The 22,729-nt window shown below is 32.0% G+C and overlaps 2 protein-coding genes and 1 long non-coding RNA gene across 3 annotated transcripts; 1 reads left to right on the top strand and 2 right to left on the bottom strand.

Annotated features, from left to right (window-relative positions):
• Positions 1 to 3,310: 3,310 nt before the first annotated feature.
• Positions 3,311 to 3,800, bottom strand: LOC105139050 (uncharacterized). The gene is made up of 3 exons (XR_844912.1): positions 3,752 to 3,800; positions 3,606 to 3,657; positions 3,311 to 3,367 (listed from the first exon to the last, which is right to left on the bottom strand). It is a non-coding gene; the product is annotated as an uncharacterized LOC105139050 (long non-coding RNA).
• Positions 3,801 to 11,166: 7,366 nt separating this feature from the next.
• LOC105139049 (uncharacterized protein At5g41620-like) lies at positions 11,167 to 15,249 on the top strand. The gene is made up of 3 exons (XM_011045350.1): positions 11,167 to 12,266; positions 12,962 to 13,084; positions 13,422 to 15,249. Exons 1-3 carry the CDS (start codon positions 11,811 to 11,813, stop codon positions 14,835 to 14,837), a joined length of 1,995 nt encoding a protein of 664 aa, XP_011043652.1. The 5' UTR covers positions 11,167 to 11,810; the 3' UTR covers positions 14,838 to 15,249.
• A 458-nt stretch (positions 15,250 to 15,707) lies between these two features.
• Positions 15,708 to 18,301, bottom strand: LOC105139048 (bifunctional nitrilase/nitrile hydratase NIT4B-like). The gene is made up of 6 exons (XM_011045349.1): positions 17,676 to 18,301; positions 17,349 to 17,519; positions 16,698 to 16,991; positions 16,251 to 16,523; positions 15,872 to 16,057; positions 15,708 to 15,797 (listed from the first exon to the last, which is right to left on the bottom strand). Exons 1-5 carry the CDS (start codon positions 18,124 to 18,126, stop codon positions 15,912 to 15,914), a joined length of 1,335 nt encoding a protein of 444 aa, XP_011043651.1. The 5' UTR covers positions 18,127 to 18,301; the 3' UTR covers positions 15,708 to 15,797; positions 15,872 to 15,911.
• Between the last annotated feature and the right edge of the window lie 4,428 nt (positions 18,302 to 22,729).

The following is a 22,729-nucleotide window of genomic DNA, read 5'->3' as shown; positions in this document are numbered from 1 at the left end:
GTATGGTAGAACACGATAGTAACTATAAGGATTACAACATTGGAATAATCCTACATTAATTTTCTATTCAGAGATATACATGGTATACATTCTATAATAAATATGATTTTTTTTATGTTTATCTCTTTTTCTTCCTCCTCTTTTTTGTAACAGTGGGTGTTTAGGTCTGTTTATGCACACCTCAACTAATTCCCTAAAGCTCTAAAGTTAACGATCAAGTAAGCCTTCAGTAGCCCTGAGATTTATGGGACTCAAACTGGAAACGTCTGAAAAGCAAACTCAAGACCTGACCATTTGAGCTATACCCTTTAGGGTTTTGTTTATCGTTTATCTATTTTATTCTTATAAGTAGAGGTAGTTATTGCTTGAACTTCATATAATTTTTTAGTTTAGTTAGAGATCATTAATAAAATCTTCAATCTTTGTCTTATTTTTTTATTATATAAATAGAAGACTTTGTTATTTTGAAATTTTTTATATAAAAACTAAATAAGATTGCATTTGGATTTATGAAATCAATCAATTTAAGTTGAATTAGCTCTCATGCGGTTTAATTAAAAACTCGAGTTAGGAAAAAAAGTTATGTTGCGAGTTTACAAGATTGACTTGTTTGATCACATTTAATAATATTATCAAAAAATTCTCCATACTCTTAATATTTTTCTTTTACATTCAAAAAAGTTGGTCATACTCGCAGCAAAGCACGAGCTAATGGACTAGTAATTTAGCCTAGTCCATTAGATAATTATCTCATGTGTGCACTATTTTGTATGTCAAATCAAAAGATTTTTTAATTTAAAAAAAATGTCGAAGCAACTGAAATTTTTTTGACAATATCGTTAAACTCGGTTTGGTGGATCAATCTTGAAACTTCTTGACTTGACTTTTTATCTAACTCATACTTCAAAATGAAATGTTTTGAGAGTTATCTGACATGACCTAATCAACTTGGCTCATTCAAAGGAACTCAAACAACTAATAAAAACATAATTTGACTTTGTAAAAAAATCCTAAAAAGACATATTTAAAAAACAAAACATTAAGAATGTAACATATTAGATCGACTCAGGTCATAAACTCTATTGAGTTTTACAACTTTTTTTCATGAAACTTTTTTTTATTACATGATAAAAAAATTGATGCTTAATAATAGCCTAATGACAAAACGTTTGTTCGAAACTGCAATAACTTTATAGAAAGTAAATAAAATAAATTAAAAAGTTCAATTCTTAATATTTTTTAATTAAGAAACAAAAAGATAGTATTTATACTTTATAAAATAAATTAAAAAAGTATATATGAATTGATAACTCAAGAACAATTGATAACTATAATTTAATATTATTTTAGACTAATTTTCCTTTTTATTTTTATTTTTTTAAATAAACAAATCAAACTAATTATTTGAACTAGACTCACATGCTTTAATAAAAAATCAATCCTCACTTAGATTTTTTAATCTTTATGTCAGGAGCAGTAGATGACATCCTTTTAATTTTTTTTAATTAAACAAGCAACTAGTTGCTTCTTGAAAGGCAACTTATCACCTATATAATGACTAGAAAATCAAGTAAATTTTTTTTAAAAAAAATTATTTTTAGTTTACTTTTTTTTTTAAAACACCATTAAAACATCTATAGATCACCTACCAAGCCTCTAATATTACTAAAAAAAAATCAACCAAAAACAAAAGCTATATGAAATCTAATCTAATTGTCAAGCATGTTTATAGAAAAAGAAAAAAACTCCATCATTGAATTGTTCTTATTAAAAAAAAAAATATTTTATATAAAAAACTATGAGTTTCATTTGTAAAAAGTAGCCATTCACTGCCCTTCTCTCTTTTGTTATTTTAAGATGATTGTTTTTCTTAAACTTAGATACTAAAATGTTAGAAAAAAAATTTGGATCAAAATTAAAGTTATAAAATCTAAAAAGACTTCATAGTAAAAAAAAGGAAAGCAAGTGGACTCAACAGAAATAACTTTTTCTAGCAAATTTGATATTATCCATGAAATTCTTCATTGTTTTACATTTTGATTTTTTATTATTGAATTTTTTTCTTTCCTCAAGGAATTTTAATAATTTAGTTATTAATTTGGATATAAAAACTAAAATAAAAAAATCATCAAGGATGCAACGATGTTTACGAAGTTTTAAAATTTATCTAGATTATAGTAATGATAATAATTCAAAGTGTTTTTTTATATAGAAATATATCAAAAAAAATTATTTTTAAAAATTATTTATGATATTAGCATATAAAAATAATTTAAAATATAAATTTTTTTATTTTAAATAAATAAAAATTTAAAATTTTTAAAAACATAATTTATATCACATTTCCAATCCCACTGAGTATCTGTTGGCATTGTAATAATGGTTGAGATTCCTGATGTTTCTCAAGTCAAACTGCAACTATCCACGACTTGCACTTTCAAAGTGCCTTCGAGTGACCAAACCTCCATTTCCAAAATCTGAATGGTGGACTGACCTGTCTTTTTCTTGCCCTAACTTAGAAAAAGATTGCGAAGCAATTTGAAAAGGACATTCATGTCACAGTTGGGCTTTTATCCATGCATATCCAATTACCAAGCAGACATTCCTCCTCCCGCAGCAACCATATGCCATCATCTCATTGCTTCAAAAGTTTTCTTTAACTAAGCGAGGTTCATGGTCATGAGTACGAGTTTATATAATTATTAATTTTAGAGTAAATATATAATTAGTTAAAGTAAATATATATTAGTCTGGATATTTATATTAATAAAATAAAATAAAAAAAGTTTCCTTTAACTAGGCGAGGCCCCTTCTGTTTTGCAGAGGAGGGCTAGCCCTTGCATTCGAAGTCAGACCAGGGAGCATATTTTCCTTCGCAAGCAACTACCAATCGTTACCAGATGAAGGTGACGGGTGAATTCAACCATCTATTTATTCATAAAACGTTATTTATTCTCATGCAAACAGTGCAAGAACGGCCTCCTGTTTGCTAAAAAGAAAGGAGTTTTTGTTTTTCAGTATCTTCAGGATAGAAACAAAACATCCTGGTTCATATGCCTCCATATCAGTCATGATAGGCAACTGGACCAGACCGTCGAAGTATGTTTTAATGCTCCTTGTTGCAAGAGTACTCCTCTTAACCAACCCAATGGGCCTATATGGTTCAATGTTCCTTGTTGCAAGAACGTCCTAAATTTACTTTTGACCGCTCTCTGGAACCTGGCAACGTGTTTTTTTTTTTTTTTTTAATTCAAGTGACATGGCCATTCTGCAATGATGCTGACCTCTCCTTTCTCTCCTTTTCGAACGTCTTGAAGCCATTTTGGATCTTCACCGGTTGCAAATCTCAGGTCCACATGGTGAGCCCCTGCGAGAAAATATAATTTGTCTAGAAGCATCCCAATCATTGGCGATTTGCAGAATGATAAATTAAAAAAAAAAAAAAAAACAGGGGGCATGAATGCCATCAAAGAAAGAAGGGGGAGAGCATTTGGGGCATGCTACTTGTAGATTTCAATATATGTGTGGATATGCTGTAGCCAGGAACTAGTTATCTCAATAATTTATATTAAATTCTTCATTTCAAAGATCTCTGATCCACTGGCCTCCTTTTGCTATGATGGCAACTATATGCTCTTGGATATATTCTCTAGCACCCTGTCATAACCACGAAGCAAATTATATTAATCTCTTAACAGCATAACCACATGTTCCTTTTAAGATAGAGATTAAAATATGAGAGAGATCATGCCCCCCACCACTCCAAGGGTCACTCAAGCCATTAAAGAAGACAAAATTGCTGCCAAATCTTCTCAAGACCCTTTTAATATCCTGTTCAAAGCAGTCATTTAAAGCTTTGAGATACATCAAGATTATTATTATTATTATTATTTGGATTTATGCTGGTCTACTATGCAATATTATTACGATTACCACCAATATAGCATGCCTGCCCTCCATGCTATAGAAAATGATGCACTCACATGGCCACCAAACTCAGCAGCAATCCAATTAGGTCTCGGCTCAACACCAAAGAACCCTCTGCAGAAAGTAGCCGTATCATTGTAGTTCCACTCAGAAGCTGGAAATATGCTGTCCTTATTGAATTACCATCTATTGGCATTATCATCTCTTACATGCCCGCAAATCAATTCCTAGACAACTTATTTCTTCAACAAACAAGGAAGGCATTTCTCTAAATTTCTGCTTCTGCATTTTAACCTAACAAATAAAAACTTGGAAAAACGGAGAGGGAGTTCTTATCCTTTAGTGCCCGAAAAATCTCCGCCCTCGAAAATGGTGAATTGTTGACCTCATCAAGGGCATCAATTACATTCTGTGTTGATGGGCCATGCAAAGATGATTAGCGAAAACTTTATGAAATCCAGTTTTTACGTTATAGACAAAGGGATAATGATAGTGATGATTCATGGTAAGAACAAACTTCACCATGCGAGGTGGAAATGCATTTCTCGGATGCTACCACCTTATGGTTCACGGAATGTAGTTTCCCTTTCCATGTCATTGTTGTTCATGTGATCGTCTTAATTATCTATCTTCCAAGTTTCAATAATTCAGTAGCACTTGAGAAGGGATAGGCTATTAATTTTACACTATATAATTTCAACATTTATTCCATCCCTCGAGTTTGGACCATCAATCGCTTTACACATCTGCAAAGGTCAAACGCTTTTTTGTCATGGGCTCATAGTACAATTGCACAAGCATCATTCTACCCCTGTAATTAACATCTACGAATAACACAAAAAAACTATTGTAATGGCTAAAATAGTATAGGAATGTTGATAATTAAATAGTTATGAATTTAAATTTTATTATTTTTATTTATTTGATAAAAATTAAATACAAGATAATGTAAATCTATATAAATTTAAAATTTAAAATTTTTTTACTTAAATGATTATGTTAGAAAATAATATAAAAAATATCTTAGAATCTCTTTTCACTTATTATATTTTTTGAGTTAAATTAGTTTTTTCAAATTAATTAGTCAGTTAACAGTGAAATTGACTGGAATTAATTTTGATAATCAATTTGTTTTCTCTTTTTTAATGAAAATTGGAATACAGCACATATACCCGTAAACAATATTTCCATATTTACACCGTTAACTGTATATAAATCAACCAACTAATCTATTTTTACTATGCAGTAATTTAAACAAAAAAGAAGTTTCGTATTGAAAAATAAACCATATATATAATAATTTGTGAGCATTATAATTAATCTTACTGAATTGCATCAATGATGAGTACCCCTTTAACCGGATAAGCAGGCATGGGACTTAAAAAATTTGAAGGAGTTAGATAATCTGTCATGGCTGTATAGACCCAAAGCAGTATAAAGCCAACTTTCAAGAGAATTCGCGCTAATATAGTTTTTTTTTTTAATCCCTTTATTATTATTAGACCTTAATTAGATCGAGCTAATGTAGTTCCTGCAACGAAGAAGACACCAATAATGTAATTAAAGGAATTGATTAATTTTTGATAGGTTGCAATGATGAAGTTTATGGTTCTTACTTGCATATTTTAAATGACTTTCTAAGTATATATTTCGAGGCCTCCAGGTTGGCTTGCAGTGTCTTCATTCTCCTGCCTCTCACCCTGAATTTAGTTTCCCCATGCAGCCATTAAATATTCATTGCTCCGAATCTAGGCGCACTCTAGCAGGTTTTTAATAATATTCAATTATGATCACACTATTAATATATATCGTCTAGTTACCACTATAAATTTGTAAGGTTTGTTAAGATTGGACCTTGTAAATACCATTGACTGCTTTGCAGATTATGACATGACCTTAGCTTAAATCTCATCATGGTGATATCTTGGTGTCTTTCAGCAAGGAGAAGGGGTCAGTTTTAAAATTAATGAATAACAGAGATAAAAAGAGAGTTGGGGGACCCTAGAGTTTTGAGTGATGATATTGTTGAAGCTGTATGGTGTGATGTTATGCTCTCAAAGTTGAGGATTGGTGAAGAAGATGCCAGGCTCCAATGGTGACATGCGGATATTTCAATCTGAACCATGCTAACAGCACTGCAAAAACCCAAAAAAAAAAGTTGATTTTTTTTAATTATGAGTCATGATACATGAAAAAACTATATAAAATATATACACTCAAACTCATCAAGTATTTGAGTGAAGAACTTCTCTTTGCAGGGCTCATTTGGAGTAGAGGGAGAGAGCTTCTCAGCTGTTTGTGTGAATTTAGATGGGAATCCCGCTATGGGCTTGGCAAATGGGAAACCGAAGAACAGTAAAGAGAGGAGAGGAAATAATAGAGCTAAGAACCCAACAGCCATCATATATATGGTTTGTGTCTAGCTGTAGAGCGAGAAGAAATTAAACCTGGATTTTCAACTTCGACAAATGCAAGAGACAGGGGGGGATCTTAAAGCATCTACAACTTGAATAGAATACGCCATGGAGCTATAGGTTGGTTGTGTTGGCTAACATGTTGAGAACTATCTTGTTGGACTATTTACAAGTGGACTGAAAATGTTGTAATGTTTTAAATAGATTTTAAGCTTGTTGTTTCTCTTTACTATAACGATCTGATTTCTACAATATATAAAAATGTATATAAATCAATAATTAAAAGAAAAATCTACTTATAATATTTGTTAATATAAAATAAACTTGAAGAAATAGAAACAATTTATTGTCTGCTCTCAGGTACTCTAACAGGGTGATTACAATAATGTATCTTAAGATTACTTAATCTTTTATACTTGGCAGCTAAACCAAAAATAAACATTGAGCTAGAATTTATATGTTACTCCATATATGAATTTTGACTAAAAAATACAAAAAAAGAAAAGTTCTAGAAAAACTAAAAGCTTTTTTCATTATCAAAACCATGTAGAATTATCTTTTTTTATAAGCAATTTTGTCAATTAATTTTAAATTATTTTTTAAAACAAAAGGATACAACTTTCTACTTTAAAGGATATAATTCTATTTTAAATTGAGTTTTAATAGAAATAATTTTTCATTCACACTCTAACAATTCTTTTCATGAATAAAAATTATTTAATCAAAATAAAATATAAAGTAGATAAAAACAAATAGAGAATAACAATGAAAAGTCATTGTATTAAATATTTTTTAATGCAAATTTATTATAATTTTTTGACTAATCAATGAATATAATATTTTGAATTACTCAGCTTTTTATGTGAAATTAGACAATAGATATCATATAGTTTATTTTCTTACAATTTTATTTTTTATGGTTAAATTTATTTTGACTTTAAATACATCATGATTTTAGAAAGTACTTTAAAAAATTTAGCCTTTTTATTTTGTATAGAGATAACTTTATTTCAAACTCATATAGGTGATTATTATAAAAAAATATCATACAATACCATGCTTAAATTCCTCGAGCTATAAAAACTTAGTTTATCCTAGAGATAGTATTTTTTATGAAAAAAAAATAGATAAAAGTGCTATTATTGAATTGATATATAATTTGATTATTTTTTTGAATCTATATTTTGAAATCTTTAATCACATGAATGATTTCCCTTTATGGCAATTCTTTAAATATAGATTTTAATAACATTTCCTTTTTAATGATTTATCAATTTGCTTTCTTATAAAGTATTTTATTAGTGAATATGGCATAGTATCCTTTGAATTTATATAGTAAATAAAAATAATTTTATTTAAGAATAACTAATTTACAGTATTGTGTCTTCGATAAAGCATTAAAATAACCATTACTGTGAATCTACGCGGCATACTCTAATAGATTTTTAATGATCTTTAATTATGATCACAATATTAATATTGTCTAGCTACTATTATAAAATTATAAGGTTTGCTAAGAATGGACCATAGTAATACTTTTAGCTGTTTTGTAGATTATGACATAACCTTAACTTAAATCTCATCACGATGATATCTAATTGTCTTTTCGAGAAGAAGGGATCCAATTATGGCTTCTAGAGAAGCTTTGAAATTATCTCGCCATCCCTTTTATCCTTTGCCAATGCTGTAAAAAATAAATATTTAGTTTGGTATTGATAATTTTTTTTATTTTATTTTCTCTATCCTTTTATTTTTCATGTTTAATATTTTAAATTTATAAATTAGTTTTTCAATTTATTTTTTTTAAATTTAATTTTTATTTTTTGATTACTATTTATTTTTATTTGAAATATTTTATCAAATTAGGATTCAATTTCATCCTTTTTTAATTTTTTTCTATCAAATTTAATCCTTATTCTTTTAATTTCTATTTGTTTTATTGAAGATAATTTTAAAAATTGAATTTTTTAAGATAATTTTAAAAATTAATTTTTTTTACAATTTCATCCTCTAGTTTTTTTTATTGCTAATTTATTTTTACTTTAATAATTTTTTAAAATTAATTTATTTTTTTATTTCATCCTTTAATATTAAATTAGTTAGAAACAGATCTTTGTACTTGAGCTCGACATTGGATTTCATGGGTTTCAAGTTTAGAAAACTTGCTTAGGTTTACTTTTTTTTTTCTTTTTAAAGTTTTTTTTATATAGTTTCATCATTTAATATTTATTTAACTGGAGATTGAGCTTTGTTGTTTTTTTTATTTGATTTTTATAGATTTTTTACTGATTTTAAAATTGACCCAAATTATCTTGAGTTTTTTTTTTTAATTTTCCTTTCTTTGTTAAATTTTGCTTTTTGAAAAGAGATTTTGTTTTTGAATTTAATTAATTAATTAATTATAAGTATAAGATGTCAACTTTATGATATTTTTTTTTATTTGTTATCTAAGTCCTTGCTCTTACAATGCATGCAACTTGTTTTAATATAGTCATGGAACCTTTTGTAATGATATTAAAACCATAAGGATGAGCACTTTCTTGTAGTGAAGTCTTTGTGAGAGTGATAACGAGTCTCAAATTGACTTTTTTTTCTTTTCCTCTCATGTATAATATTAATAATTTATTTTTTGTAGTAATTATTATTGAATTTTTTTTGTTTTATGAATTATTGATTTCTTTTTTAATCATATTATTATATTGACTGAGCTTATTAAATTTATTCAAGTTAATAATTTGAGTCTTTTTATTTTTTTTAAAAAACACTAGCATTACCTAAATATTTTTTTTAAGTTAGCATCACCTAAATATTTATCTTCTATGCTAAAAGAATTAGGGTAAAACCAATTTCCTATACTTTTTAAATGAACAATGAAGGAGCTATTTTTTTTCTTTCTAAATTCTATCTTTCATTTTTTTTCCGATTAAATTAATATTTTATTAATTTTAAATTAGTTTTCATAATTTATTTTAGATTTTTTTATAAGATTATAATAATATCAAACAAACATATCAATATTTGGTTAGTGCTTAATTTTACGAGTGCCTATTCTATTATCATGACATTAAGTAAAAAATATTCATTAAAAAAACAAAGTTGTTAAACTCGATTGAATCCATCGCGGGTTTGGCAAATTAAGTCGTGAAACATGGATTGATCCAATACTTCGTTACATGCACGAGCGTATATATATATATATATATATATATATATCTTGATTTTTCTTAAATCCAAACTATATTTTTTTTTACCAATTATATGGGTTGTTTTTGAACCTGCCAAATTGACAAGATCATATAAAGACAACTGTCACATAAGTTAACTTTAAATTTACGCTAGGCAAAGAGTCAAGTCGAAATATTTTAAAGATGACCCGCTGGGTCAAATCCCTTTCTTTTTTAATTTTTAAATATTATTTTTTATTTTTTTAATTTTAATTAATTTTATTTTTTTAAATTTTATCATTCAATTATTTTAATTAATTTTATTTTTTTTAATTTTATCATTCAATATTTAGTTAATTTATTTTTATTTTCTTTTTATGAGTTAATGTAGTCTTAAAATAAACATCCTAATATTTTATTAATATTTAATTATGCGGATATGTATTTTTGTAATCATATCATTAAGTGAATTTTTTTTTTAAAAAAAGATGTTAATTCTAGTGAAGTCTATGACCTAAGTTGATGGTTTGGAGAGTTAAGCCATGAAATTTGGGTCAATTTAATATGTCATTGTTTCAATATTAAAAATAAAAATTATCTTAATTTTTTTTAAACCAAATCATATATTTTATTAATAATTAAGATAATTTTAAACTTAAATTAAATAAAAAAAAAAGCTAAAAAATTTCAACAGTTTCAAATCCAATAATTGTGCCAAATAATTTCTTGTGGCTTAAAGATAGATATCTAAATTCAACCGCTTGAAGTTATTGAAACAAAAGGGTATTTGACTTCAGCTATAAGAATAGGAAAGAAAAACCATTTTTGCTCCATTTTGTTGAATGCCCTGGTCTCCTTTTCCCGATCTAGCATTCTATCCCACTTCATATCAAAGGGGCCCAAAGCTTCATGCCCACCTCGAACCAGAACTCCACGATAATTTATTTACAAAAATATTCTAATGTTGCCAAATGAGACAATTCCTAAACAGATTACAACAAATGCCAAATTCAAAATACGATTTAAATAACTACAGGTCAAATTGTGTATTTTGAAAACATCATTCCATCTAATTTTAAAATCATAATTCATTCATGATACATTCATCAAATTTGAATCATAAGTGCATGAAAAAGAAATGCCAAGAATCTCACCACCAAGATCCGATATATGCATGTATAAATCTGTAACATGGTTACAAGAATTCTTATTCGAAAACACACCTATGCCACAACTGTTTCTAGGAGTGCTGCCGGGCGGTTGAGATCTCTTCTCTAGGCTTGTAGACGGCGTTCAGTATCATGCTGTCATTAAGGTGAGTTGGATGGCAGAAAAGTGGCGAAGACGGTTGTTCCTCTGAAAATGGTTGTTTTTTATGGTGTTAGATTGGCAGTGAACACAGGCTGTATGAATCAAAATGTTCGATGGTGTGATCTATGCTCTTAAGAACCCTATTATATGACTCGATGAGTTTGGAGATATTGCTGAAATTAAATATTCTTGACAGGTGCGCTAGTTTTAGCTCTTTAGTCTCTAACACTCCCCTGAATGTGTCTAATCATACCGACAAACAGCCATAGCTAGGAGAAAATCAGGATGATGATATGTATCCAATCTCCATTTCTTGTCTTATCGCTTCTGATGTAAGTTTTATTGGTGCAGTAAGGACAAGCTCATTGCCTCGAAGACGGATAATCTAATCAACAAAGGATCAAGATTGTAAACAAACATGGATTGGATATGGAACAAGAGAAACTAAGATATTAATTTCTAACAATACAAGGACGAAGTTACAATTGGTCCATATAGTTTCTCCTTCTCTGTCACTTTACACCACCACAAGGGTACTTGGTATGCTGTCTGTATCGATCAAAAATCTCAAAAGTACACAAGCAAGGAGTAGTAATAGTGCAAGTCATCAAGACAAAAAAGAAAAAGAAAGCTCTCTTTTTTTTCCTCCTCAAAGCTCTCTCTCACATCCTCTCATTCTTTCCCATTTCCCAATTCAAATCTCTCTCTCTCTGTTCATTTTTCACCCTTTCAAAAACTCTTGATTCATTCAATTTCAAATCTTTATCATTGTCATTAGGCCATCCAAAGACTAATGAACCAGAACGGCAATTCGTTGCTTAATTCTACCTTTTTTTAGCTCCCTTGTAAAGAGCCCAAGTTCAAAATCTTGAACTTTTTTAGCTACCAATCACCTAATGAAGTGTCAAGCTCTTTACTTCTATTGACTCTTCAAATATTTTTCTTCCTGTTATTGCAACTTGGTGAGTGAGATCTATAAGGGGAGCATTTGATAATGCTAAGGCAAAAAGGAAGTGCCACAATGGAGGAATTGCTGCCTGGCAAGATAAGAAAAAGAGGGTGTTCCTCGTCAGCATCATCATCCTCATCAATAATTCAAAACTACAGATTCAAGAGAGCAATTTTGGTAGGTAAGAGGGGTGGATCCAGTACACCAGTGCCCACATGGAAGTTGATGGGGAAGAGGACCCCATCATCTGCACTGAGGGCCATAGATTCCTCACCAAAGTCACTAAATGGAAAGGGAAAGCAGCAGCATGCGCCAGTGTCAGCGAGGAAGCTGGCTGCTACCCTCTGGGAGATGAATGAGATGCCGTCGCCAAAAATGAAGGAGGAAATGGTGGAGGAGAGGAGGTTGAGGAAAGAGGGTAGAGGTAGAGAGAGGAGGTCGGTGCATTCAGGTTCTTTGCCTCCTCATTTGTCTGATCCTTCTCATAGTCCTGTTTCTGAGGTGAGTTTTTGTTTGATTATACGTTTAAACGTTGTTATTGATTGCTTTTTTCATGTTTTGTTGATGGGATGTTAGTCGAAAGTTTTATTCTTGGTTTCTTATATATGTTGCTTTTGATTAAGCAGAATTTTGTGGAAGAAGGAAAAAAAAGGAAAATTGGATTTGTTTGGGGTTTTTTTTAAGAATTTGCTTAAGTGGAATTTGATTGTTAGGTAAGAAAAGTGGGGGGATTTGAAAAGGTTTGAGCCTTGGAATCTTAAGCCATGTGTTAGCTTGGTTTCTCTAAGGTGAGTGGTGATTATATTAGGTTTGGTATTGTGGGTCTCTCTAGTTAATGAAAAGCTTTATGTTTGGTATTGGCTAATTGTATATTTCTTAATATAACAATGATTGAATCTTCTTTGTTTGAAAAGTTAGTTGTTTATATTGGTTGTGGATGAAAATAAGAATTTTAGTAGAATGCTGATGGTGTTTTGCAGTTTGTCATTTGTTTTATCTGTTTTAGCTTTCTCAAATTGAAATCTTGCATTACTTTTGAATTGTGGCTTTATAATTTCAAACGTTGAGTAACATCTAAATATAGAGCAAACAACTGGAACTGATATGGAGATTTGAAGGCCTTGAAGCTGCTGCCTCTATATCCAAGCTAGTTTTGCTTAAATGTGGTGCTGTTGTTTGAAATCATCGTTTTGCAGAGAATTGATCGTTCTGGAACTGGCAGCCGCCATAGAAGAACATCATCGATTTCTCAGAGGCTTAGGCTTATGGACCAGAGCATTGGAGCATTTGATTCTGTTAGCAATGCCAGTTTAATGGAGGTACGCCCAATTAATAATGCCAGTCCTTTAGAGATGTTATAATGTGTCTTGGAAAGCAAGAGTGCATGCTTTTACTGTTTTTTCGGGTCAGGAATTATACTTTCCAGTAGTTTGAATTGGAATCTTGTTATGTAATTTTCTATGTTGGGCATGTAATCTATTCATGTCATATCCTACAAATAGATGATGAGTTGTGTCTCTTACTTTTCTTTCTTAAACAAATTTTGAGATTTTTAATTTATCACTAGTCTTCCCATGCATTGTACAGTTTTAAAGGTTTCTTGTATTAAAACACAACAGCAAGGAAATTGCAGTTACCATTTCTCTAATGATGCAGATTGAGACTAGATCTCGAGCCCAAACTCCTAGTGGATCTACTGTTGGAGTCAAACCTCGTCTGAAGGATGTTAGTAATGCTCTGACTACATCAAAGGAACTGCTTAAAATTATCAACCGTGTATGGGGCAATGAAGATAGGCCCTCATCAAGCATGTCTCTCATCTCCGCCTTACATGCTGAGCTCGAGAGGGCTCGTTTGCAGGTCAACCACCTTATCCAAGAACAGCGCTCTGACCAGAATGAGATAAACTATCTAATGAAGTGCTTTGCTGAAGAAAAGGCAGCATGGAAAAACAAGGAGCAGAAGGTGGTTGAAGCTGCTATTGAGTCCATTGCAGGAGAACTCGATGTAGAGAAGAAGCTGAGGAGACGGTTTGAGAGCTTGAACAAGAAGCTAGGGAAGGAACTGGCTGAGACTAAGGCATCTCTATTGAAGGCAGTGAAAGAGCTTGAAAGTGAGAAGAGAGCAAGAGCTGTAATGGAGCAAGTATGTGATGAACTAGCCAGGGATTTTGGTGATGATAAAGCTGAAGTTGAAGAACTGAAGAGGGAATCTGCAAAACTTTGTGAAGAGGTTGAAAAGGAAAGGGAGATGATGCAGTTAGCTGATGTGTTGCGTGAGGAGAGAGTCCACATGAAACTTTCAGAAGCTAAATATCAGCTTGAGGAGAAAAATGCAGCTGTTGATAAACTTCGGAATCAGCTTGAAGCTTTTCTTGGAACCAAAAGAAATAAAGAAAAAGGGCGCTGTTCTAGTCATATAAATGATGAAGAGATAGATGCTTGCTTGAGTAAAAATCGTTTTGTCTCCCATCGGAGTGAAGTAAATGAGGAGGATGGAGAAGTAGATGATAGGGTAGTATGCGAAGAAGGCTCTGCCGAAAGTGATCTTCATTCTATAGAATTGAATATGGATAACAATAACAAAAGCTACAAGTGGACTTACCCTTCTGGAACACCCCGTGATTTGAGAAAGGCAGCAATGGATGAAGAAGACATCAAAGGGAGGAATTCTACCTCTAGCAAATTACCCCGGAGAAGCAGTTCTCTGCAAAGAAGTGTGTCAGATGGAGTGGAATGGGGCATCCAAAATGAGAGGGTCCCATTTCCAGGAGACGGGATAGATTGGGGGAGGTTTTCTGAACTGGAGAGGCAAGGGCAAGGAAAAGGTTATGGAGATGAAATGCATGGACATCAATCAATGAAGGGTCTTAGGGACTACTTGTTGTCTGTTTCTAGGTTAGATTCTCCAAGGGGGTATGCTAGTCCCATGCGACAAGTAGGGCAGCTGCGGTCCTCACGAGAGCCCAATCTAGCTCAAGAGAGACCTCCGGTGATACCAGGGAATGTTTCGAAGTCAAGGCTATCAGATGCCAAAGCTGAAGGCGTGAATTTAAGAAAATCCAAATGGTGAGCTATGCAGAGTAGTTTTCATGCAAGGCTGGTTAGATACCGGATGCAAGAAGAATATTATAGTGAGAATTAATCCTCCGCTTGCCGTTCTAGAATCACTGAAGTTGCAGCAATCGCTGCTCAACATTCACTGAACTATTGTCAATTTTTAAGAATGCTTGTGCCTATAGAGTTCTTTTTGGAAAAAAACGATGGTTGTCATTTGGCCAAGTGACTCGTACAAAAACTTCTGGCATAACGTATCTCGACATGCCAGAAGCATCAAATATAGTTGCTGATATGTAACCTTTGTTTTCTTTTTGTCCTCGGCAGCGTCTTCACCTGCCTTGACCATTTCTGAAATTAAACCAGCCTCTCATGTTATTAAGAATTTGCATGGCCCTGAATACACTTTCTTGCGAGGAACTTTGGAAGAGATCGGCATGGAATTTGTATGGCGTCAGCTTAAATTATGATGCATGTACGTGATCACTTTGCACCTGCTAAAGCATGAATTGACTTTATTTGGCGTCAAATCAGAGCCAAGAGCGGTGAGTTCTGTTAAATTTTGAGGCAGAAAGTAGCCAGGTAATCATGAAGTTCGGTTATCAGAATAAAAAGCAGACACAGGATGGGTAGAGTCCAGGAAAATCACGCCTCTCCCAAACAGCTTTCGTGTCCTCGGGGCATTCATCATGAATCAACTCTTTCTAGATTCAGCTGTTTGATGATTATCTGTTATGAGTTTGTTCGGAAACATGGCTGACTATGTTTTTTATAATTTTTTATAATTAACTTTTTTATATTTTTAAATCATGATCAAACCATTCAAATCAATATTAGCAACTTTTCATCACATTGCGCCAAGTGTATTTGGCCAAACGTTACATTCTAATTTAACCTGGGACCTACCCTGTGCATCAAAATTGCCCAGAAAGGCTATGACACCACACATTCAGTTTCTCTGAACCTAGTTATTTAGGTCGGCACCGAGTACCCATGGAAAACTGGTAATAAGCAAATTCTAGTCATTCCCATTAGCAAGACTAGGAAAGGTTGTTCTAGAACTAACATGTTCTTCACTGCTACGTCACCCTCAAAGCTCTTCAAGAGCTTTAGTGTTCATTTCTGCTGCAGACAAACTGGGTTCTGATCCGTTTGCAGCCACACTGACATGGTTCTTATCGACATCACTCTCAATTCCGCCATATTGTGTCTTTGCTAGAATGATATGTCCAAGGTCTGCAATAGTGGATTGAAGATAATGATTAGAGTTCCGTAAAACATGGCAAGAAAGAGAAGATCATATTTTGGCTAATCAGTTCAACATAAAATCAGGTCTAAGACCTGTTACAGGAACAGAGGTGCTAACATTTAAATTTCGGGACCAATTAAACAATTATTTAGATAAACACTAAGTGAAATGAATCAATACCTAGATCAGCTGAGATAAGGCATTCTCCTTGGTAATCAGGACTGGCCAGGATGGTCCCTGATGGTGAAATGATAACACTACCTCCAGCGCATGTGATGTCATCTAAGGATGCATCACCATTTATATCTCCAGGTGGCAAAGGATAATAATCTCTCCTCCTGCAAAATTGATTTGCAGAAAGCACAAAGCAACTACCTTCCAAGGCAATGTGGGTCATTGATGCTCTCCATAATTCTCCTGCATCAGCTGTGGGTGCACAATATATTTCCACACCTATATTTATGGTACAAAACAGGTTTAATGAAAGATTGAAGAGATCCAATTGGAAGGGAAAAGGCATAAAAAAATGATTGAGTGGCAAAGTATAGAAAGCAATTTGTCAACTTTGTAACGAAGAAAGAAATGGATGCTCCAATACTAAATAACAGGAGAAGTAAAAAGGAGTACCTTTATCATATAACTCTGTTCTCAGAAGTGGCAATCTATTGTCCCAACAGATGAGGCCACCAATTTTTCCAATTGAGGTCTCATATGTTGGCAGTGTGGATTTCTCTCCAGAACGCCACAGTGCACTTTCTGATGCCGTTTGTATTAGCTTGCGGTGCTGTCCAAGACACTTTCCCAGGGAATCAAAGAACAGCATTGTACTATAGAGATAACATCCAGCTCTCTCCACCACTCCCATTACTAAGTGGACTTTATATTTACCAGCAAATTTTGCAAGTCTGTCAACTTCAGGACCTGCTAATCCGCATGTCCAAACAAAATGAAGAAACAGAATTATCAGCTCAAAACCTAGAAGCTTGACTATTTATTAGGTCAGCTTGTTTTCAGCTTCGGCAGCTGCCTCAATTCAACACTAAAAAAAAAAAAAAATCAAATCGCAATGACATGATCAACAATCAACAATCAACCCAGCTATTTTTTTATTTCCTTTTCCACTTATGTTAAACAATTTCTGGAGCATGACAAGAAAACACCATTGTGTCCTATAACTAAGTTCTTGTTCTGCTAGAAAAAGTAGTTGGCTGGCAGTAAGGCACAGATTGGCAGAAATTACAGAAAGTAAAGGGCTTTGTGATCAAAAGGGGCTCTTACCAGGCACATCAATAGCTGAGGCATAGTACTTCTGCAAATCACCATCTGTTTCAGGTGAATTTGTAGCATCAAGCTTCACACACGTAGGATAACCACCTACAAATGCCTCTGGAAACACAAGTAATTGTGACCCATATGCAGCCGCACCAGCAATCAATCTCTCTGCCTTTTCTGCTTATCCAAGAAAAAAAGAAGGAAAGAGAGTTACAAACAAAAAACAAATCATTCTTTATCAAATCACAAAATAAAAAGAAAGACAATGTGAAAACATTGTTCAACATAAAAGACACAATATTGTGAAACTCAAAAAACGACAGCTCCAGGTACCCAATGTTGCCGGAGTGTCAAAAAACACTGTCGAAGCCTGAACCACCGTTGCCTTCACCGGAGACCTTGCTGCGGGAACACCACCTGTGGTTGGGAGAAAATCATAAGCAGGAATATCAGCATCTGGGCTCGCCCTGCAAGCGGGTTTTGGAACCGAGTCATGATCAACGGAGCCCGTTTTGGGAATGGGACCATTCTTGGACGATTTTTTTTTAGTGGGTGTCTCGGGGACGGGAATAAGATCGGGCCGGACATGGCGGACGAGCCAATGAATGGCTTCATCGCAGGAGCTGAGACCCAGTTCATCTTTGATGCGGTAAATGGCAGGGCTACAGATGGCGGGCATACGGATACGAACCTTTTTAGCCTGTGACTGTGCTACGATGAGAGGACGGGGTCCTCGCTTCTTTACTTGCTTAGCCTCTGCATTTTTTGCGAATTCTTCCTCCATGAAAGACCGGCAAGTTTTGCTTCAGCAGTACTTTTGATTATTCCTCTTGAGTGAGTATGAACTATGTTGTATGACGCAGATACAAATGCTGTCTGTTGGAAAACTATTCATCTTTTCCATTTTTATATTGTAGGGGGAGGGTGGTGGAGTCTAGGTCCCTCGTTTGGTGTTGGGTAACAAGGTGCATTATGTTTAATCCTCTCTTTTTTTAAGAGAGATTGGGCATCGTGTTGCACTATTATGCACGTCTGGAAGCAGATTATTGGGTTAGTTAAGGGGTTTGGTTTGTTTGATCTACCTTTTTAGTCTTTTGCATGTTAGGTGCTTGACGAAGATATGAAGAGAAGTTTATTTTTATTTATTTATTTTTTTAAGATGTTTGCTCGATTCTAAGCTTGTTGCATGCTCAGACTTCAGTTTCTTTTTTTCGGGTTTTGATTGGTTTAGACTGTCTTTTTCTCTTCTTGTAAGGCGTGTTTTACGAAGATTTTGAGAGATGTTTTTTTTTTTTTTTTTTTGTGAAGATATTTGTTGAGTTTCATGCTTGGTACTGTGTGCTGAGACTTTGATCCTTTTTAGGTTTCAAATTGTTCTTACAAAAGGACATGCATGTTCATCGCACGTTGTTTGCGGGAGTGATTGATGGAAGGAACTCTGCTGGGCAATGTCTTTGTGTGAGTGCTTCCTTTTGAGATGTTGCTTTGGTGCCTTTGGCTTGATTGATATATTTTTTCTTCCTTTCTTTTTTGCTTTGTTGGAGCATCTGAAATTTTGTTCTTAACTGAGTTTCTGCTGTTCTATCTACAGGGTTTTGACACACAAATCGAAACCTTCTTTGGTTCAAACCAAGTGAGTCCATTACTATTGTTGTGGTTGCTTTAGGTTTTCCCTTTCTACTTTTATAAATACATCTTCTTTGATATTTGTGTTTCTATTCCAAATTGGGCGTCCTTTCTCACCACTCATCCATAATTATTCACAAAATCGATGGAGTTTATCTGGCGGGCTTCCTTCTCTTAAATTATACGTACTCCTCCCTTTGTAGAACACGTTTTCATCTTATTTCCTTTTTTCCCCTTTGTTCGCCATCTTTCCTATTGTTTGATTATGGATGACTGCTTGATTTGGATTCTTTTCTCCTATCATTTTTCGTTGGATTTTGTTGTTCCCAGCCCCAGCAGACAAGGCACTTCTTCTCCTTATATCTTCATTGTGCTTTGCTTCTGTGTTTTTTCATTGGATTTTGTTGTGATGGGTTCTGCAACTCTTCTTTTGGGTTTCTGCAGGGCATCTTATCTCTTTATTTTCTAGCATTTGTGTACGTTCTGTGTATGTTATTTGTATTTTTTTCTCTCAATGGAATTGGATTCTAGGCTTGATCATCAAACCTCCCGTGCATGTGCTGATATTTTTATACTGTTAGGTGCAAATTCTTAAAATTCTCTTCAATTTTTTGGGTTTCTTGATAAAGGTTACACGATCTGTTTCATTGGTGACACAACGTCCGTTTAATATTTCCTCTCATTGCAAGGAGGATTTCTTGGAGTTGCACAGCCAAGCAGGTCTGCTCTCTAGTCTCCTTGACTGCAATAATAATAATAATAATAATTTTGTCTCTTTCTTTTTGGTCTCTTGTATGTTCTTCCGTAAGGGATGTTTCTCTTCATTATCTCTGCTTATAGTTGGTTTTGGCAATTTATTTCAAGTTTTGTCAGTCCATTGCTTTATTCCATCAACATCCACCCATAAACATTTTCAAGTATAGTGACATCTAGACAATAATTGTTGGTTGTTCTTGAGGAATTGTCAACTTTTTTAGTAGTGTAATATTATGGAACCACTGAGTCTCCATAATTTCTAAATTTAAATAGGTGATTGCCTCCCACCAAAATAAGTTACGCTCAAGATTGTTAGGAGCTGTAATATAAAAAACATTGTACAAGCATTATTGAGATTTTTTTTTTTTTGTCTTCTTTTACTATCCCATGTTGCCACTTGTATGTTTAGTTATGTAACCATATAATTACAGGGTTCACATTAGCTTGGTTCCATTTATTAGATTATATTCTTTTGTATTTTTTGTTTTTCTTATTTCACAGGTTGAAACTCAATATTTTCAATCTTCATCTATTTCTCTGGCAATAACTACTCTTACTAAAAAAATAATTTATTTTATTTTTATCATTGCATATATCAATAACCTAAAATATCAAACGAAAAAAAGTCATTCAAACAAAGATATAGATTCTATTGCAAAAAATCAAACAAGATGAAATTGGACCACATCGGAATTACTTGACAATTGATATTCTAGTTATTTTGACTCTAATCACACTATATATAAAATTTAAGATCATTTAAACACCGTCTAATTCGCAACAACTATTGAAACTTGTTTTGTTACTATTATAATTGATTTAGGTAGTATACTAAAGTGTTATTTGAGATACTTGGGTGTTAATCAAATCATTTTCATAATATATTCTTTTGAATTTTTTTTTCGTGTCCTAAAAACATTCATATCTCATAAGAATTCACTCGCTATTTCTAAAATTATAATTGTAGTTTTGTATTTACTTGTTTTCATATATTTCTTACTTTTTAAGTTACTACATATATTTGGATTACATTACTTTTGGTTGTGTTGAATTTTAAAGTGAAAAATCCAATTGAGTGAAATATAAGATGAGTGTAAACACGTGAGGGAGTGAATGTAGAAATAATTCTTTCTTTATCACTAAAATATCTTGTAGATCTGAAGATGTAGGATAACACCAACAAAAAATGAAAAGGTTAGACATAGTGATATGGAATTTTGAGTATAAGATGGAGAGAAGGAAGAGATGTGATATAGAAATTGATAGTTTGAGAAATAGGGTTGGTCAGAGTAGAAATATTGTTAGGAGACGTTAAAGGCATGTTAGTTTTTATAATAATGATGATTTTGATATGATTAGTGATAAGAATTATGATAGTATGCTTTGAAGTCATGAAAATCAATTTGAAAAGCCTAGAAACTATAGGTATAGAGGAGAAAGAGAAATAGACAATTCAACTAAGGAGATGATTTGGGTAATTTTAGGTATCATGATGGGATAGATAGAAGTTCGAGTAATACTAGGATGGAAATTATTTTGTTTTAATGGAAAAACAATCCTGAAACATATTTGAAGTGGGAGAAGAAGATGGAGCCTTTAGCTATAATGTTTTAAATAAACTTGTGTTTTATGTGATGCAAAATTTTTTTTTTGTTAGGATAAGGATCAAATTTAATTTATTAAGGTACAACTGATTTTAACATTTTTCTTATATTTTTCATTCATGAATTGATATTCATTAGGTAAAGGCTCATTCTAATAGTATTGGTTTTTGATTCAGGTAATCTCTATGTCACACTCCTATCAAATATAATTCTTTTGTTTTTTATGATTTTTTTTTTACACGTGGTTTATGTAACTACATGATCATGTGGTTCATATCATTAATTTTGTATACCAATTAAGTTAAAGGAACAAGAAAAAACAAAAAACAAAACCAAAACCAAAAAGATAAAAACTATCCTAAATTTTGGATTATTTTGAACTTCTAGTTCTTAAATTTTAATATTTTTATTTGAGTACCTAAAATCATTATTTTTTGATTAATTTTTTTATCATAAGTGATAGTGTAATAACATTTTGTATGACTAAAAAAGAAATAGATTTATTGTTTGCAAGAGATTAAGAATTCAAAACCAAAATTGAAGAAGTAAAATGGCAAGCTCTTTTTTAAAAAAACAAATGTGTTCCAGGTTTTTAAGAGATTTGGTCATAAGATTTTTTCAAATTTTCTTTTTGGCCTCATTAATTTAACATTTATATGTTTTAGTTCAAAATTTTATTTTATATTCATTGAAGTTCTTGAGTTTGAGATAGAAGAGAGAGGGAGAGAGTCACTATAAAAATTGTGAAGGAGAGAGAAAGTTGTTGGTTAACCAAATTTCAACAATAAAAAATAATAATTTTGATGTTAATGAGTCCCATTTGACAATAGAAGTCCATTAAGATCTTTTTAATCCTTCATTTTGTCTTAAAAAATAAATCAAGATTGAGAAAAAATTTCTTTTCTAGTTTGATTTTATATTTTTGAACTGTTTTTTTAGTGTTTTAGGTTGATAAATTGATTTTATGATATTTTAAGAGATTCTATTAGATCTTTTTAGATAAAAATAGATTAAAAAATAAATTTTAAGGTTAGAAAAACTCTGATTTTTAAACCATTTATGTTATGGTTGGATTCTAAGAAATGTCACGATGCATCGTCTACTACTACAAACATTATATGTTCTATTTCTTTTTGTTTTAAAAAAATTCAAGCATGCAATTCCAGGTTTATGGACTTTTTTTAAAGGGTCATGAGTTTGATCAATTTTTTTTAATAATTAATGATTTTTTGTGTGAGGATACTTATTTTTTATGTTTTAAAAAAAATTAAATTTAGCATATCAAAGAACAATTACAATTATCTTCATAGTATGTATATATGTGTGTGTGTAATTTTTTAAAAAATATAAAAAATAAGTATCCTCACACAAAAAATCATTAATTATTATATATATATATAT

Source organism: Populus euphratica, unplaced genomic scaffold (genome assembly GCF_000495115.2).
Source record: "Populus euphratica unplaced genomic scaffold, PopEup_1.0 scaffold226.1, whole genome shotgun sequence".
Lineage (NCBI taxonomy): Eukaryota > Viridiplantae > Streptophyta > Magnoliopsida > Malpighiales > Salicaceae > Populus > Populus euphratica.
This window is presented reverse-complemented; position numbering and strand designations above follow the sequence as displayed.